Genomic DNA, 17,905 nt, shown 5'->3' with positions numbered 1-17,905 from the left:
TCCTAACTGTGATGAAGGGGTAGTATGTGAACCTCAGGGAGGCGTTGGTTCTAAACCCTTATGAAAGAGTAGTATGTGAACCCCTGGAAAGGTGTTGGTTTCTAACTTTGATGAAGGGGTAGTATGTGAACCCCAGAAAAGCGTTGGTTCCTAACTCTGAAGGGGTAGTATGTGAACCCCAGAAAGGTGTTGGTTCCTAACTCTGATGAAGGGGTAGTATATGTGAACCCCAGAAAGGCGTTGGTTCCTAACTGTGATGAAAGGGTAGTATGTGAACCCCAGAAAGGCGTTGGTTCTAAACCCTGATGAAATGGTAAAAGTGAACCCCAGAAAGGCATTGGTTCCTAACTCTGATGAAAGGGTAGTATGTGAACCTCGGGGAGGCGTTGGTTCTAAACCCTGATGAAGGGGTCGTATGTGAACCCCAGAAAGGTGTTGGTTCTAAACCCTGATGAAGGGGTAGTATGTGAACCCCTGGAAAGGTGTTGGTTTCTAACTCTGATGAAGGGGTAGTATGTGAATCCCAGAAAGGCGTTGGTTCCTAACTCTGATGAAGGGGTAGTATGTGAATCCCAGAAAGGCGTTGGTTCCTAACTCTGATGAAGGGGTAGTATGTGAACCTCGGGGAGGCGTTGGTTCTAAACCCTGATGAAGGGGTAGTATGTGAACCCCAGAAAGGTGTTGGTTCTAAACCCTGATGAAGGGGTAGTATGTGAACCCCTGGAAAGGTGTTGGTTTCTAACTCTGATGAAGGGGTAGTATGTGAATCCCAGAAAGGCGTTGGTTCCTAACTCTGATGAAGGGGTAGTATGTGAACCTCAGGGAGGCGTTGGTTCTAAATCCTGATGAAGGGGTAGTATGTGAACTCCAGAAAGGCGTTGGTTCTAAACCCTGATGAAGGGGTAGTATGTGAACTCCAGAAAGGTGCTGGTTCTTTTACATTATTTAATAAAATATCTTTTTAGCAGAAGAAATTGGTCGAGGAAGGAACCTGTAACCCTGAGATTAAGATTCCTTCTGACTCTATTAACATTGGTGGGATGTCTTTTTTCCGATTTCACACATCTGGAACTCTTTGAAGACTCCCTCCACTGTTTTGGAAGTGCTTTCATCACATGGGAGTGGCCTCTTAGAAACAATTAAAGGGGTTGTAAAGCTTTTTGTTTTTTTTTCACCTTAATGCATCCTATGTGCAGTTCGACTGTATCACACGGGAGCGCCGCCCGCAAGCTGAGCCCCTTGGGAGAGCGCTTCCCAGAGGGGGGGTTAGCTCTTGCGGGGGAGGAGCCGAGACAGCGGCAGAGGGACCCCAGAAGATGAGGATCGGGGGCCACTCTGTGCAAAATGAACTGCACAGCGGAGGTAAGTATAAAAAATTTTTTTTAAAAATGAAACCTTTACAACCCCTTTAAGCTTAATAAAGGGAGAGTGTCGTCTATATATCTGAACATTAATAATACGAGATCTAGATCCATCTAAATCTCAATGTGAAGACAGAGCGAGAGCTCAGACAGACATCGAGACAGACAAACAGGACCTAGAAATGAAACAATAATAAAGAACCGACAACTTGAATATATTTTAAAAAGAGGCAGATTAAAATACAGCATCAAAAGATGACAACGAGAAAAGAAAATGCTTTGCTTAACTAAAAAACAAAATAAGAACACGGCAATAAGGGCAGATAGAGGGAATCGTATCTCCAACATAAACCGATAAATATGCATTGGCGCAACTCAAAGGACCCCGAGCAACATTTATTACCACATCAAGCCGAGCAAAGTGCAAGTTTGAAACTGACTGAGCTTTACAGAAGGATTCCTATTGGCTGAAACACACTCCATGGCCTGACACCTGAACAAGTTTGTGCCCACCTCACTTTACTACATCATGGCGCCTGACTGCTGGATTTGTGCTTGGAATGCAAAGTAGTTACTCAAAAAAGCTTTACTGAGGCAAGCAGAGAAAACATGCCACCTGCCGGCTTGGACTGACGCATTTCACCCCTACACGGTCTTAAGCCGGCCATAGACAGTCCGAATCTTGGCCGGTTCAGCCAGGTCTGGCCAAAATTTGAAACATCCAAGGGTAGGCTGATTGTACCCAAGTCAATCCATCGATCAACTTGGGGGGGGGGGGGGAAACCAGCATGTCATATTTTTTTCATGCAATTATTGCCAGTGGCTGCGGACGCTAGAAATAATCACTGTGTTCTCCCTGCAGGCACGGCTCCCCCCCACCGGGAGAACACAGTAGCTCAACAGCATTGATTCCCCTATCAACTCTGACTGTGCTAATGGGAGAATCAATTGATTTTCTTTCAAATTGCACCATCTATGGCCGGCTTTAATTGACTCTGATTAAGCCCCCCCCCCCCAAAAAAAAGGGGCAAATCCTATCAGTAGAAATCAACAGGTGGAGTGTTTAGTTGTTTCAATAAAGCTTTTTTTTTAAGAAATGTGCTGTGAACGGCTCACTACTTTGCATTACACATATATGGGGGAGGAGGCGAGGCCCGGAGAAGGATTATTACCTGCGGCTGGGCATCATGGCTGCAATGCGATGGGCTTGTTGCAGCCAGCATGGAAGTCGAGCTCTTATTCCTGGTTCAGACCTGAATGCCAAATAGTTTATTTTTTTAATTGGAACTAAAAAGTTGAAATTAAAATTGCAGGAGGCTTTTTTTTTTTTTACTGGAAGAGACTCTGGGGTTGATTTACTAAACCTGGAGAATGCTAAAAATCGGGTGCAGCTCTGCATAGAAACCAATCAGCTTTATTTTTTTTGCCAAAGCTTAATTGAACAAGCTGAGATCAGAAGCTGATTGGCTGCCGTGAACAGCTGCACCAGATTCTGAGTGCCCCAGTTTAGTGTACATTCTCAGCATGATATAGATGGAGCCGGTGCAATGCAACCTCATATGCCGGTGCAGAAGAAGATGGCGGTGACAGAACAGTGACAGTGTGTGTGTGGCCCTCTCGAATGTTGAAGGAGGGCATACTAACGGGTAAGTGCCACAATTCGCAGGTATGTTGTCTATTATGGCAACAGGTTCCTTGTCCCAGGTAAGGTTTAGTTCCCAATACTCTACCAGCTAAAGATAAATGACTCCATAATTAGAAAGAGCCGTGCTTATTTAGTAAGATGTGAAGAGCACTGAAGGCCGTTTCCAATTCTGTAACCAGATTCAAATTTCCAGAAGTCAGCAGTAAATGGTAACGGGGGTTATTGATCCGGTATATATCCATCTACTCTGAAGGATACAATGTTACACAGGACGTTTGGTGATAATAAAATGCCCACAGCACAAATATCTTCAAGCCGTGATACGGTACTGGTAGTTCTGGATGGCAATACAAAGACTCGTCCCCCTTGAACTACCGACACGCGGTCAGCCACCCCTAGATCCTTTTTTTTTTTTTACTACTGGCAATCGTCCTTTTGGCATTTCCCAGAGATAGAAAAGCAAGTGGTGGGAAATCCCCCCCCCCCCCAACTGGCCACTGATGGGTAGAGGTCACAATTCACTCCTGGTGACCATCCAGCTGATGTCTATTTCAACCCGGGGCAACTCCTATTCCAGCGTACACACTCGGTTGGTTTATCATTACGGGGACATTGTCCTTCCCGTCAATGTGCCCAAGTTTTATTTTGCCGGGACGCTGCTGCTCAGTTGGTGCTCCCGAGTTTTATTCTTGCTGGGATAATGCTATTCTATTGGTGTGTCTATGTTTTATCATCGCTGGGAAAGCACCACGTGGTTCAACGCGTCTTGAGTCCTATCGCTGCCAGGACAAGTTTAACTCTTGCCAGGACATTGCCACTGGTGTGTCTGAGCTTTATATTTGTGGGGACAATGGCGCTCGGTTTATGTGTTTGAGTTCTATCATTGCTTGGACAATTGTGTCGGAGTTTGGTCACTGTTGGGGCTTGTGTTGCATGGTTGGTGCGCTTGGGTTTTATCTTTGCAGGGACATTGTAATTTGATTGGTGTGTTTGAGTTTTATCATTGTGGGGACAATAGCGCTTGGTTGAAGTTCTAGCATTGCTGCTTCAGTAGGTGTTTTTGAGTTTTATTATTGCAGGGACAATGCCCTTGGATTGATATGTTCTGAGTATTATCATTTTGGTGATATTGCTGCTTGGCTGCCAAGCCTAAGTTTAATCCTCGCTGTGACATTGTCATTCGATTGGTGGCTTTTATCGTTATGGGGATATTGCTGCCTCGGATGGTGTTTTCAAGTTTTTTTTCATTGTGAGGACAATGAAACTTGGCTGATGTTTCTGAGTCCTACCACTGCAGAAACATTGCTGCTTGGTTGCAAAGCCTAAGTTTTATCACTGTTGGGGCATTGCGGCTCGGTTGGTGCACTTGCGTTTTATCACTGCCGTTTGGCTGATGTGCCTGAGTCTTCTCATTGCCGGGACATTGCTGCTCGATTGCCAAACCTACGTTCTATCATTGCCGGGACATTGGTGCTCGATTGCCAAACCTACGTTCTATCATTGCCAGGACATTGGTGCTCGATTGCCAAACCTACGTTCTATCATTGCCGGGACATCACTGCTTGATCGCCAAGCTTACGTTCTATCATTGCCGGGACATCGCTACTTGATTGCCAAACTTAAGTTCTAGCATTGCCGGGACACGGAGGTGTGATTATCAAGCCCAAGTTCTATCATTCTCGGGACATTGCGGTTTGATTACCAAGCCTAAGTTCTATCATTGCCGGGACATTGAGGCTTGGTTGGCAAGACTACGTTCTATCAGTGGCAGGATAATGTTGCTCAATTGATATGACTGAGTCATTGATGGGATAATATCATTTGGGTGATGAGTCTGAGCCATTAGCGGGATGATGTCACTCGAGTGATGTGCGAGTCATTGGTGGGATGATGTCGCTTGGGTGATGTGCGAGTCATTGGCGGGATGGCGTCGCTCGAGTGATGTGCGAGTCATTGGCGGTATGACGTCACTCGAGTGATGTGTGAGTCATTGGCGGTATGACGTTGCTCGAGTGATGTGAGTCATTGGCGGGATGACTTTGCTCGGGTGATGTGCGAGTCATTGGCGGTATGACGTCGCTCGAGTGATGTATTAAACATTGGCAATATGATGTCACTCAAGTGATGTGCGAGTCATTAGCAGTATGACATCGCTCAAGTGATGTGCAAGTCATTGGCGGTATGATGTCACTCGAGTGATGTGCGAGTCATTAGCGGTATGACGTCGCTCAAGTGATGTGCGAGTCATTGGTGGGATGACGTCGCTTGGGTGATGTGCGAGTCATTGGCGGGATGACGTCGCTTGGGTGATGTGTGAGTCATTGGCGGGATGACGTCGCTCGGGTGATGCGTGAGTCATTGGCGGGATGACGTCGCTCGGGTGATGCGTGAGTCATTGGCGGGATGACGTCGCTCGGGTGATGTGTGAGTCATTGGCGGGACAATGCCACTCGGTTGGTGCGTCTGAGTTTGCCACACCCAGAAGTCACTTGGTACCAATAAAGGACGTATGTATAAAATATAGATAGAATCGCTACTTTTCTATAAATATTTACTTAAAAAGCCCAGATTATAAATACAATTCATTCTTACATTTTAAGAAACTGCTGGTCAGTTCATAAAGAAAAAAAAGAAAAGTTCAGGACATTTTCAGGGACAAATCTATAAAGCTCAGGACTGTCTCTGGTAATCAGTTGGAAACTATCAGGCTTTGCCGACGCGGAAGAAAGGAGCCATTTTTACATGTGGCGGCATTATACAGGGAAGGGGGAGGGGTTCACAAAATCATATTCCATTTACAATACAAATTAAGTGCTATGTTTGGATTTACTAAGTGCTGATTGCAGGACTCCAAATGCAGAGAGCGGGAGATTCTGAAATGTCTGGGACAGATGGGGGGTGGGGCAGATGGTGGGTGGGGCAGATGGGGGGTGGTGGGGGGGGGGGGTAAATACACAGTGCATGATGCCTGGATTTGAGCACAAACTTTCTATACCTGCTCCTCTCCATACTGTTGGATCAATGCGATGCGTCCATTTCTAGCACAGGGCCAACAGCAAGGCTGCCTGGAGACAAGTACCTTCAGATGGTACTACAAGTCCCAGCATGCTCTGCCATCCAGTGGTTTTGCTTCAACAATATCTGGGGGTGGGCATTATTCTAGAGCAGCCTTTCTCAACCAGGGTTCCCTCAGAGGCTGCTAGGGGTTTTCGAGTGGCGGCAGACTGATCCCCCACCTGATGGTGCTGCATACTGTATTTCTAGTGCTGGTGACACTTGGAAAAGTCATTGACATCGGGCCGGTGAGGCCTCTCAACTCTCAAAGAGTAACCACTGACACCAATGACCATTTTAGATATCTGTATGGGGGGGGGGAGCATTCTCCCCACTGACCCCCCAATGTAAGGGGAACAGTCTTCCCTTTGACCCCTCAATATAAGGGGATCAGTCTTCCCACTGACCCCCAAAGTAAGGGGAACAGTCTTCCCGCTGACCCCCAAAGTAAGGGGAACAGTCTTCTCACTGACCCCCAAAGTAAGGGGGAACAGTCTTCCAGCTGACCCCCAAAGTAAGGGGAACAGTCTTCCCGCTGGCCCCCCTAATATAACCGGAAGAGTCATCCCACTGACCCACCAATATAAGAGGAACAGTCTTCCCACTGAGCCCCCAATAAAAGGGGAACAGTCTTCCCACTGACCCACCAATATAAGGAGAACAGTTTTCCCACTGGCCCCCCCAATATAACTGGAAGAGTCATCCCACTGACCCACCAATATAAGGGGAACAGTCTTCCCACTGAACCCCCAATATAAGGGGATCAGTCTTCCCACTGACCAACCAATGTAATGGGAACAGTCTTCCCACTGACCCCCCAATGTCAGGGAAACAGTCTTTCCACAGGTCCCCCAATATAAGGGGAACAGTCTTTCCAGTGGTCCCCCAATATAAGGGGAATGGTCTTTCCACTGAACCCCAAATATAAGCAGAACAGTCTTCCCACTGGTCCCCCAACATAAGGGGAACGGTCTTCCCTACTGGTCCCCCAATGTAAGGGGAATGGTCTTTCCACTGAACCCCAATATAAGCAAAACAGTCTGCGCACTGACCCCCCCCCCCCAAATGTAGGGAAACAGTCTTCCCACTGACTCCCCAATGTAAAGGAAGAGTCTTCCCCTGATCCCCAATGTAACAGGGCATTCTTTCTACTGATGCCCAATGAAAAGAGGCAAATCTCCCTCTGACCACAAAGGGAAGTGTGCCTTTCTCTCAACGGTGGCCAATAACGGGGGACCTTCTTCCACTGACCACAGATGCAAGGGACCCCCGAGGCCTGAAAATTTCATCCAGGGATCCTCCAGGGTAAAAAGGTTAAGAAAGGCTGTTCTAGAGGATCACTCCCAATGGGCTAATGTACATAGGTTTCTGATAAGTGTACAAACCCTGCCCGGGGCACCAAGTCACAATTCTCCATTCATCTTTCTACAGCAGATCCGAAAATGAAAAGGGAAATTCTGATTGGCAGCTCTGGGTGTTAAAATTTATTCGCAGCAGTGGGCAATACCGGTACAATTTAGGGAACGGTCAATCCACTACTAGGTGAGGGAAACCAATTATAAGTGTGTGTTTCCCCCGGAAATAATACACAGGGATCTGAAAAGCTTCCCTTCTGCTGGAGATTTGACCCAACTCAGGAGATTTGCTCAGCCGGCCTTGTGCACTCCTCAGACACCTCTAGATGAGTCCCGTACGTTGTTTGGGTAAAGTGCATTTAAAAGCAAAAACCACCGAAGGGGAATACAATGGGCCCACCAAATTAAAGTACAATGAGCCTGCCAAAAGGCAATATACTGGGCCCACCCAAAGATGAGTACACACTGGGCCCACTCTGTGACCACCAAAGGTGAGTACAATGGGCCCACCCAAAGGGGAGTACAATCAGCCTGCCAAAAGGGAATATAATGGGCCCACCCAATAGGAGTACAATGAGCCTGTCAAAGGGGAGTACACTGGGCCCACCCAAAGACGAGTACACTAGGACCACTCTGTGACCAAAGGCAAGTACAATGGGCTCACCAAGGGGTAATACAATGGGCCAACCAAACAGGAGTACAATGAGTATGACAAAGGGGAGTACACTGGGCCTACCCAAAGATGAGTAGCCTGGGCTCACTCTGTGACCACCAAAGGGGGGCACAATAGGTCCAGCAAATGGGAATACACTGGGCCCACCGAAACATGAGTACACTGGGCCCACCCAAACATGAGTACACTGGGCCCACCCAAACATGAGTACACTGGGCCCACCCAAACATGAGTACACTGGGCCCACCCAAACATGAGTACACTGGGCTCCCTCTGTGACCTCCAAAGGGGAGTACACTGGGCCAACAGAGGGGACTAGATGGGGCCCTCCAAAGGGGAGTACAATAAGCCCACCATAGAGGAGTAAATTGGGCCCTCTCAGTGACAGCCAAAGGGGAGTAGACTGGGCCCACCCAAAGGGGGTAGACTGGGCCCTCTCTGACTGTTCAAGGGGTGTAGACTGGGCCCTCTCTGTGACTGCCCAAGGGGTGCAGATTAAGCCCTCTCTGTGACTGCCTAAGAGGTGCAGATTGAGCCCTCTCTGTGACTGCCTAAGAGGTGCAGACTAGGCCCTCTCTGTGACTGCCCGGGGGGGTAGACTGGGCCCTCTCTCTAAGTGCTCAAAGGGGGTAGACTGGGCCATCTCTGTGACTGTCCAAGGGGGGTACAATGTGCCCTCTCTGTAACTGCAAAGGGGGAACAGACTGGGCCCACCAAAGGGAAGAACATTGGGCCCACTTTGTGACCTGGGCCCTCTCAGTGACTCTGGATCTCTCTCTCCTAAAAGTGCTAAAAGGACACATTTAAAACATTTTTCAGTTGTGGGGTAAAAGATTTATCACATACAACCTTAACAAACCCCAGAACTTCCCAAACAATTTCATATAAAAGTGGAGAATCATAAAAATAATCTCTAAGTGCTACAATAAAAAACTGCGGGGTAACAGATGAAGAGCTACAATTTAGATGGAACTTTTTCCCGTAAAAATCTAAACCCCAAAAGCACCTCCGCCATGTAGTGAAGCAGCGAGGGTCATTCCCTCTAGATGCACCACGCTGTAATTTCAGAGAATCCCAACGCAGAGTCGTAATGATAAAATCGGAGTTGCATCTAATCCGGGTCCAGCAGCTGGTTAGGGATGGCTGTGAGAAGCAGCGACCCTTCTGATATCACATGTGCAGCTTTGAAACTGGGTTTCCAATTCCAAAAGTCCTTTAAGGGTTCTTTAACTGACATGTCTGCCAGAAGGCCGATTATCTGCACCAACCCCACCCCCACGTGGAAGTGACTACAAACCTCCAGTGTTACAACTGGAAACAAAAGCTTTTTCTATTGCAGGTAGCAGAAGAATACTCTACAGGAGCTTGCGTTGGGTTGAGCTGGGTTGGGATGGGTTGAAATGGGATGGGTCGAGTTGGGTTGGGTTGAGATGGGACGAGTAGGGTTGAGATGGGATGGGTTAGGTTGAGCTGGGTTGGGTTGGATTGGGTTGGGTTGGGATTGTGTTGAGATGGGTTGGGATTGGGTTGGGATTGGGTTAAGATGGGTTGGGATGGGCTGAGATGGGTTGGGATGGGTTGGGTTAAAATGGGTTGGGTTGAGAGGAGATGGGATCGGATGGGTTGGGTAGAGGTGGGTTGGGTTGGGTTGAAATGGGATGGGTCGAGATGGGATGGGTCGAGTTGGGTTGGGTTAAAATGGGTTGGGTTGAGATGGGATGAGTAGGGTTGAGATGAGATGGGTTGAGTTGAGAGGAGATGGGATGGGTTAGGTTGAGCTGGGTTGGGTTGGGATTGTGTTGAGATGGGTTGGGATTGGGTTGGGATGGGTTGAGATGGGTTGGGATGGGTTGAGATGGGTTGGGATGGGTTGGGTTAAAATGGGTTGGGTTGAGAGGAGATGGGATCGGATGGGTTGGGTAGAGGTGGGTTGGGTTGGGTTAAGATGGGCTGGGTGGAAGGAGGGGGGCAAGCTATTTAATAAACAATTCCTGACGCCCCCCCAATTACGCGGGTTCATTTTAAAAACATGAAACGTCACACAGCTTCATAGGATGACTAGAGGACATGCGCTGTACCAGAATTAACATAAAAACCCTTAAAAACACATATAAATCCCGCTACATATAGATATGTATGGTGTGTGTGGGCGCTGCTGCGCCGAGAGCGTCATATTACCAGATGCACAGACCGACAATCGCCTAAAATCCATTGGAGGACGAATGAACAAAATATAAATTGATAGAGCTGCTAAGTGCTTTTTTCCCTCTCACCATGTGAGAATCTGCTTATTACTGATTCATACAGTGCTAAGGCCCTGTGCAGACTGCCATTAGGAGTGCGTTTATCTCCACACCGCGCCTGCGTATCAACCACTCAAAATGTCTCTCCTCTGGACTCAGGAAGTTGTGTGTTCAGGAAGTTCCCCCCTGCAGATCTCAGGAACCTCCAGATGCCTTTCCTAAGAACGGGGGCTGCGGCAGGTCTATACATTCTCACAGGCCTGAGACGGACCTCCGCCTGCACTGGCAGTACTTCTGCCATTGCCGTAGGTAAGTGCTACAGTATGTTCAGGCACCTGTGGAGACCATGGCTTCTACAGTGTCAGTACACCACCACCACCACCACCACCCTATAGACATAGGTAACGTACCCCAAATGACAGTATGCACATGGCTGAACGTCTGCAGAGCATTGCACCAACAGTGAAGGCCTTAGTACAATAGCTCTGCAGATCTCTCTACCGGATAAGGCCAGAGTCCTGTCATTTCATGTATATGGATGGAGGGAACTGGGGTTGTTTGGGTGCCACCTAGGGCCCCGTCCCTCTTCATCAGTCTTGAATGGGCCCCACTCTTCTACCGTGACAATAAAAAAACAGAAGGACTGCAGAGCGGGCCCTTTTTTTTTATCTAGGGCCACAATATCAAACAGGTCTCTTTAAAGTGCCATAGAGAATTTGTTACCTTTTCAGGTGAAAAAAAAAAGAAAAAAAGAAAGCTTCACCGGTGGCCCCAAAAGGGTTAAAACAGCAGCCTGAACACAGCAAAGCCAAAATACAGCCCCCACCTCCCCCCCACAACAAGCGACTACCAGTGTACCAGACTGAGCGGCACACCCCAGTCCTAGTATTCCAGTCTGGGGAAGCACTCCGCTCCCAGCGCAAACAATACTGACACCTGCAATCCAGTTTCCTTGCAGAGGTGAAGAAGCGGGGGGCATTACATAGGCGCTGGGAGTGGGGGGGCAGACTGCTGTTTTAACACACCAGCTTCCTGTTACGGTTTAGCAATGTGCAACATTCCCCCCTTCTGGATACAAAAGGGGCTTCAACTGAAAGCATTAACCAAAGGTCTGGCTAGTGGCCGGGTCAGGGGTTGAAGCCAAGGGGGTCCTGCTCTCGCTTACATTCACCAGGGGGAATTCTGAGAAGTCGGTGCCGGCCGCGGGCTGCCGCAGGTTCACCTGTCCATTGGCGTGGCTGAACTGGGGCGATATCCCGGGGGGGCGGCTGCCGTGGTACTGCGCTCTGAACGGCTGCTCGAACGCGGCCAGCTGGTAGGTCTGGTGGACAGTCTGCTGCGTCTCGGGCTTCTTCTGAGCCGTCACTTGATCGATGAAATCCTGCGCCGATGACGAAGTTGTGGGGGAGGCGTGGCTTCCATCGTCCGCTGGAAAGCTGAAGGTGCTTTGGGCGTCGGTCACTATTAGTCCGAAGTGAGATTTGTCGGGCGACACCCTCAGCGGGGTGGTCATGCTTGCCCGGTACGTGGTGATGGGCAGCGTGGCGTAGACGTGTTTGTCCAGCGCGGGGAAGGCTGCCGTACCGGAGAGAGCCTGGCTATCGGTGACGAAGTTAAGGCTCGTATTGTTCAGATAGGCGTCGTTTTGGCTGGTCCGTTCTAAAGCCTGCTGCAGAAACTTTGAATACTCTTGCAGCATGCTGGCCTTGTCAGACTGCGAGACCTGGGGGGTGGCGACGAGGTTCTCCGGCTGGCTGGTCTCCCCCGAGGAGTTGATGGAGATGCTGGACGTGACTTCGGTATCTCCTACGCTGAAGGCGATCTCATGCTGCCCGTTGGCTTTGTGCGAATAATGATCCAACAGCGTCTGCAGCACTTCGTCCGGAATCACGCTTTTCTCATGGTTGGCCTTAATGTCCACGTTCAGCGCCTGAGCGTCTATGAGGGCGGCCGCGTTGCTCTCGTCCATGACGCTGGCCACGGCCGCCTGGGTGGCTGACGGCTGAGAGGCCATAGTGCCCACGTTCAGGGCGTACTCGCGGCTGCTGCTGTTGCTCGTCGCGGCAAGCAGGTAGCGCTTCTTCTTGGAGAACTGCATGGCCTCTTCGTAGCTGACGCTGCTGTTGGAAGGTTTGGCGGTCCCCTCCTGCATCGGGTCGCCGTGGTCCATGTCCGAGTTGCTACCAGAGTCCAGCAGGGCCTGTTTGTCCACCAGTTCAAAAGTATACTTGGACACTTTGCCGTCGTCAAAAGCGGTGAGCGCTGCCATGGCCTGGCTTTGCTCCAACGCTTGGCTCTGCTCCAACGCTTGGCTCTGCTCCAACGCTTGGCTCTGCTCCAAAGTGTGTTTGATGCTCTTTTTGTTGCTCACTTTCTTAATCAGCAGTTTCGGGGGGCTGATGGCGGCGGACACGTCTTCCTGGAGGTGCAGGTCGCTGACGGAGGGATGAGGCATTTCCATGGAGTATTCCGACACCATGTACTCGTCTTTCACTTTGGTACTGTTGGGGTACAGGGGCAGGAACTCCGCCTTATCCTTCTTCTGCTCCGCCTTTTCCAGGGCGCCCTCCTTATCGCTCAGCCCCAGCAGCTTCATCTTGTCCGTCCTCTGCTTCTTCTTCTGTAACGCTCCTTCTTTGGCCAGAGCAGAGAAGATGTCGCCGTCCGGGGATAACAGGCTGGACTTGCTGCCACTTTTACTCACTTTGCGCTCTCGGTTCTCGTGGCACATGCGCTTGTGCTTCAGGACCCGGTCCGTCCGGGAGAAATACTGGTGGGGGGGGGGGGGGGGAAACAAAGAAAATATTTACTGCAAGTCATCGGTGCTCTTCACGTAAAGCAAATCAGCTCAATTTAACTGCTTCCCTACCGCGCCAATTCTGACACTTCTCAAATTTTTTTTACTAGAAAATTACATAGAACCCCCAAACCATTATATATATATATATATATATATATATATATATATATATATATATATATATAAATAAATAAAAAATCTATTAGCGCTGCATGATTTTTTTTATATATATATATATATATATATATATATATATATATATAAATCATGCAGCGCTAATAGATTATTTTTATATATATATATATATATATATATATATATAAATTATATATATATATATATATATATATATATATATTTTATATATATTTTATATATATATATATATATATATATATATATATATATTAATCATGCAGCGCTAATAGATTATTTTTATATATATATAAATTATTTATATATATATATAAATTATATATATATATATATATATATATATATATATATTTATATATATATATATATATATATATATATATATATATATATATATATATATATATATATATATATATATATATATATATATATATATATATAAATAATCTATTAGCGCTGCATGATTAATATATATATATATATATAATCATGCAGCGCTAATAGATTGCATGCACCATTATTTATATATATAATGGTTTGGGGGTTCTATGTAATTTTCTAGTAAAAACATGTGAGAAGTGTCAGAAATGGCGAATATATTAATCATGCAGCTCTAATAGAGATATATATATACACAAATAATCTATTAGAGCTGCATGATTAATTGTTAAAAAAATCGAAATCTTGATTCTACCCCCCCCTCCCGATCTTAAAACAGCATTTCCCCGATTCTATGTAACAAGTGCAGAGAGTTTCCCGCTTACTTCTGACAGCTGACAAAAAATAAAAATAAAAAAAATCCAGGCAGCCTACCGAGTTTATCTCAACATTGGAGATAACTATAAACAAAGTAACATTTCGTTCTTAGATCAAAGGAAAGAACTTTGGTCTGTAAATGAGGTCAGTTAAACCACTTAAAAGACTAAACCTTTTTCTGACACTTGTTGCTTACAAGTTATGCCGGCCCATACACGGTTCGAATTTCGAAAGAATTTTCTTTTTCGAAAATCGTATCTAAGAATTCTCGTATGAATTTCGCACCATTAGTAGCCCAGTAATGGTGGGAAATTCATACGAAAATTCTTAGATACGATTTTCGAAAGAAAATTCTTTCGAAATTCGAACCGTGTATGGGCCGGCATAACTTGTAAGCAACAGCCAATTAGCAGCAACAGCCGATTTTCGTGCGGAAATAAAATTTGAGGAATCGGACATGTTGGAAATTTTTTGAAAAAAAAAACGATTTTCTAATCAATGGTGGGAGAATCGTGCGAGAAATGTAATAAGAAAAGAAAATTTACGGAGAGAAAAGAAAATTCCCGGCCAAGAAAATTATTTTCTGTAGCAACATGGAGGTGAAATTGAAGGCTTGGTCGGCCGAATTTCGAAAATCAATGGTGGCATCATCGGATCACAAAAAAAAAATGAATTTTCTGATTTTGAAAAGAAAATTCGTTCGAAATTCGACCGTGTATGGCCTGCATTAAAATCAATATTCTTTGCTAGAAAATTACTCGGAACCCCCAAACATTATATTTATATATATAATTTTTTTTTTTAGCAGAGACCCTAGAGAATAAAATGTTGGTTGTTGCAATATTTTATCTCACACTGTATTTGTGCAGCAAACGCAATTTTTGTTTTTAAATACACTTTAATTAATTAAAACAAAAACTAAACAGTAAAGTTAGCTTAATTTTTTTGTAGAATGTGAAAGATGATGTTACGGCTGCGAGAATCTAAGCAAAAAAAATTGTGATTCTTATTTTAGCCAGAATCGTGCAGCTCTAATGTATACATTATAAAGTATCTCACAAAAGTAAGTACACCCCTCAGTCACATTTTTTGTAAATCTTTTCTTCTCTCTTTTCATGTGACAACACTGAAGAAATGACACTTGTCTACAATGTAAAGTAGTGAGTGTACAGCTTGTATAACAGTGTAAATTTCCTGTCCCCTCAAAATAACTCAACACACAGCCATTAATGTCTAAACCGCTGGCAACAAAAGTCAGGACACCCCTAAGTGAAAATCTCCAAATTGGGCCCAATTAGCCATTTTCCCTCCCCGGGTGTCATGTGACTCGTTAGTGTTACAAGGTCTCAGGTGTGAATGGGGAGAAGGTGTGTTAAATTTGGTGTTATTGCTCTCACTCTCTCATACTGGTCACTGGAAGTCCAACATGGCACCTCATGGCAAAGAACTCTCTGAGGATCTGAAGATAAGAATTGTTGTTCTACATAAAGATGGCCTAGGCTATAAGAAGATTGCCAAGACCCTGAAACTGAGCTGCAGCACGGTGGCCAAGACCATACAGCGGTATAACAGGACGGGTTCCCCTCAGAACAGGCCTCGCCATGGTCCACCAAAGAAGTTGAGGTCACGTGCTCAGCGTCATATCCAGAGGTTGTCTTTGGGAAAAAGACGTATGAGTGCTGCCAGCATTGCTGCAGAGGTTGTAGGGGTGGGGGGTCAGCCTGTCAGTGCTCAGACCATACGCCGCACACTGCATCAAATTGGTCTGTATGGCTGTCATCCCAGAAGGAAGCCTCTTCTAAAGATGATGCACAAGAAAGACCACAAACAGTTTGCTGAAGACAAGCAGACTAAGGAAATGGATTACTGGAACCATGTCCTGTGGTCTGATGAGACCAAGATAAAGGTATTTGGTGTCAGATGGTGACAAGCGTGTGTGGGGGCAACCAGGTGAGGAGGACAAAGACAAGTGTGTCTTGTCTACAGTCAGGCATGGTGGTGGGGGTGTCATGGTCTGGGGCTGCATGAGTGCTGCCGGCACTGGGGGGCTACAGATCATTGAGGGGACCATGAATGCCAACATGTACTGTGACATACTGAAGCAGAGCATGATCCCCTCCCTTCAGAGACTGGACCGCAGGGCAGTATTCCAACATGATAACCACCCCAAACACACCTCCAACACCACCACTGCCTTGCTATAGAAGCTGAGGGTGAAGGTGATGGACTGGCCAAGCATGTCTCCAGACCTAAACCCTATTGATCATCTGTGGGACATCCTCAGACGGAAGGTGGAGGAGCGCAAGGTCTCCAACATCCGCCAGCTCCGTGATGTCATCATGGGGGAGGGGAAGAGGACTCCAGTGGTGACCTGTGAAGCTCTGCTGACCTCCATGCCCAAGAGGGTGAAGGCAGTGCTGGAAAATAATGGCGGCCACACAAAATATTGACACTTTTTTTTGGACATTTTCACTTCAAGGGTGTACTGACTATTGTTGCTAGCGGTTTAGACATTAATGGCTGTGTGTTGAGTTATTTTGAGGGGACAGGAAATTTACACTGTTATACAAGCTGTACACTCACTACTTTACATTGTAGACAAGTGTCATTTCTTCAGTGTTGTCACATGAAAAGAGAGAAGAAATGTGACTGAGGGGTGTACTTACTTTTGTCAGATACTGTATAAATATAAATATATATATATATATATATATATATATCTTTCAGAAGAGGACCTATAGAATAAAATGATGGGTGTTACAATTTTTTTATGTCACACGGAATTTGTGCAGCGGTTTTTAAAACGCAATTGCTTTAGAAAAAAACAAACAAAAAAACACTTTAACCACTTGAAGACCAGGCCATTTAATGTTTGGGGGTTCTAAGTCATTTTCTAGCAAAAAAAATACGGATTTTAACTTGTAAACACTAAATGTCAAAAATAGGCTTAGTCATGAAAGGGTTAATGAATAAAAAATAAATAAATAATACCTCAATTTTTTTTTAATTTACCTTTAAAAGGTAAATAAATAAATAAAACATTTTTTTTTACTTTTAATTAAAAAAAAAATAGAAATAAAAAATTGGCCCAGGAACCACCACTCACTCGAACGCTCGCAGCTCACGTGTGTGGTGCGATCACTGCTTACATATGCATACGAGACTTATTTATGCGTTTGCATTTGCGAAAGCATGGGAGGATGGGGGGGCCCTTTAAAAAAAAAAAAATGTTTTTTTTATTTATTTTATTCAAAACTTTTTTTTTTTATGAACTTTATTGATATCACAAAGGATGAACAATATTGCATGCAACAGGATAAGCAGTGGCAGGTCTTCTTTATGGAGAGATCTGGGGTCTATTAGACCCCCAATCTCTCCTCTGGCCTTCAATGCAGCTGATCGATCACAGATTGGTGTAATCTGCTGCTTTCCTGGCTGCTAACGGCAGAGAGCAAAAACCGCAAGTGATGAAATCCGCATCGCTTCCAGTTTCCGCGGTCGCAGAGAGGGAGGAACGACGTTAGTTCCTCTCTCTCTGTGTAGTGCCAACGACGCTGCCGGGCGCATCGCTCCTGGACTCCATAATCAGACAGCAGAGACGGGGAGAGGCGGAGGGAGGGATGCCCCCTTCCCCCACCCGCAGAATTGATTGAGTGGCTGTTCAAGGGACCTTTGGCTGCAGCTTTTGATACCGGGATCAGGTGTGTTACACTCAGAATGCAGGGATCAGGAGACAGGTAATGATAGGACCCCCTGTAGACAGGTAATGATAGGACCCCCCTCTAGGCAGGTAATGGTAGGACCCCCTGTAGACAGGTAATGATAGGACCCCCTGTAGACAGGTAATGATAGGACCCCC

At 46.1% G+C, this 17,905-nt stretch overlaps 1 protein-coding gene and 1 long non-coding RNA gene across 3 annotated transcripts in view; both read right to left on the bottom strand.

Annotated features, from left to right (window-relative positions):
- Positions 1 to 1,559: 1,559 nt before the first annotated feature.
- Positions 1,560 to 5,920, bottom strand: LOC143925138 (uncharacterized). Its single transcript, XR_013261941.1, has 2 exons — positions 4,538 to 5,920; positions 1,560 to 4,449 (listed from the first exon to the last, which is right to left on the bottom strand). It is a non-coding gene; the product is annotated as an uncharacterized LOC143925138 (long non-coding RNA).
- Positions 5,921 to 5,924: 4 nt separating this feature from the next.
- ZNF148 (zinc finger protein 148) overlaps positions 5,925 to 17,905 on the bottom strand; it is a 30,306-nt gene continuing 18,325 nt past the window's right edge. For both annotated transcript variants that reach the window (XM_077449751.1, XM_077449752.1), the window contains exon 6: positions 5,925 to 13,101. In XM_077449751.1, coding sequence (XP_077305877.1) covers positions 11,431 to 13,101 — 1,671 coding nt within the window. In that variant the 3' untranslated portion in view covers positions 5,925 to 11,430. The remainder of the gene's footprint in view (positions 13,102 to 17,905) is intronic.

The sequence above is a fragment of the Lithobates pipiens genome, unplaced genomic scaffold (assembly GCF_037356315.1).
Source record: "Lithobates pipiens isolate NorthernLeopardFrog02 unplaced genomic scaffold, aLitPip1_a1.2 Scaffold_22, whole genome shotgun sequence".
Classification (NCBI taxonomy): Eukaryota; Metazoa; Chordata; class Amphibia; order Anura; family Ranidae; genus Lithobates; species Lithobates pipiens.
The sequence above is the reverse complement of the archived record's forward strand: the minus strand, read 5'-3'. Positions and strand labels throughout refer to the sequence as shown.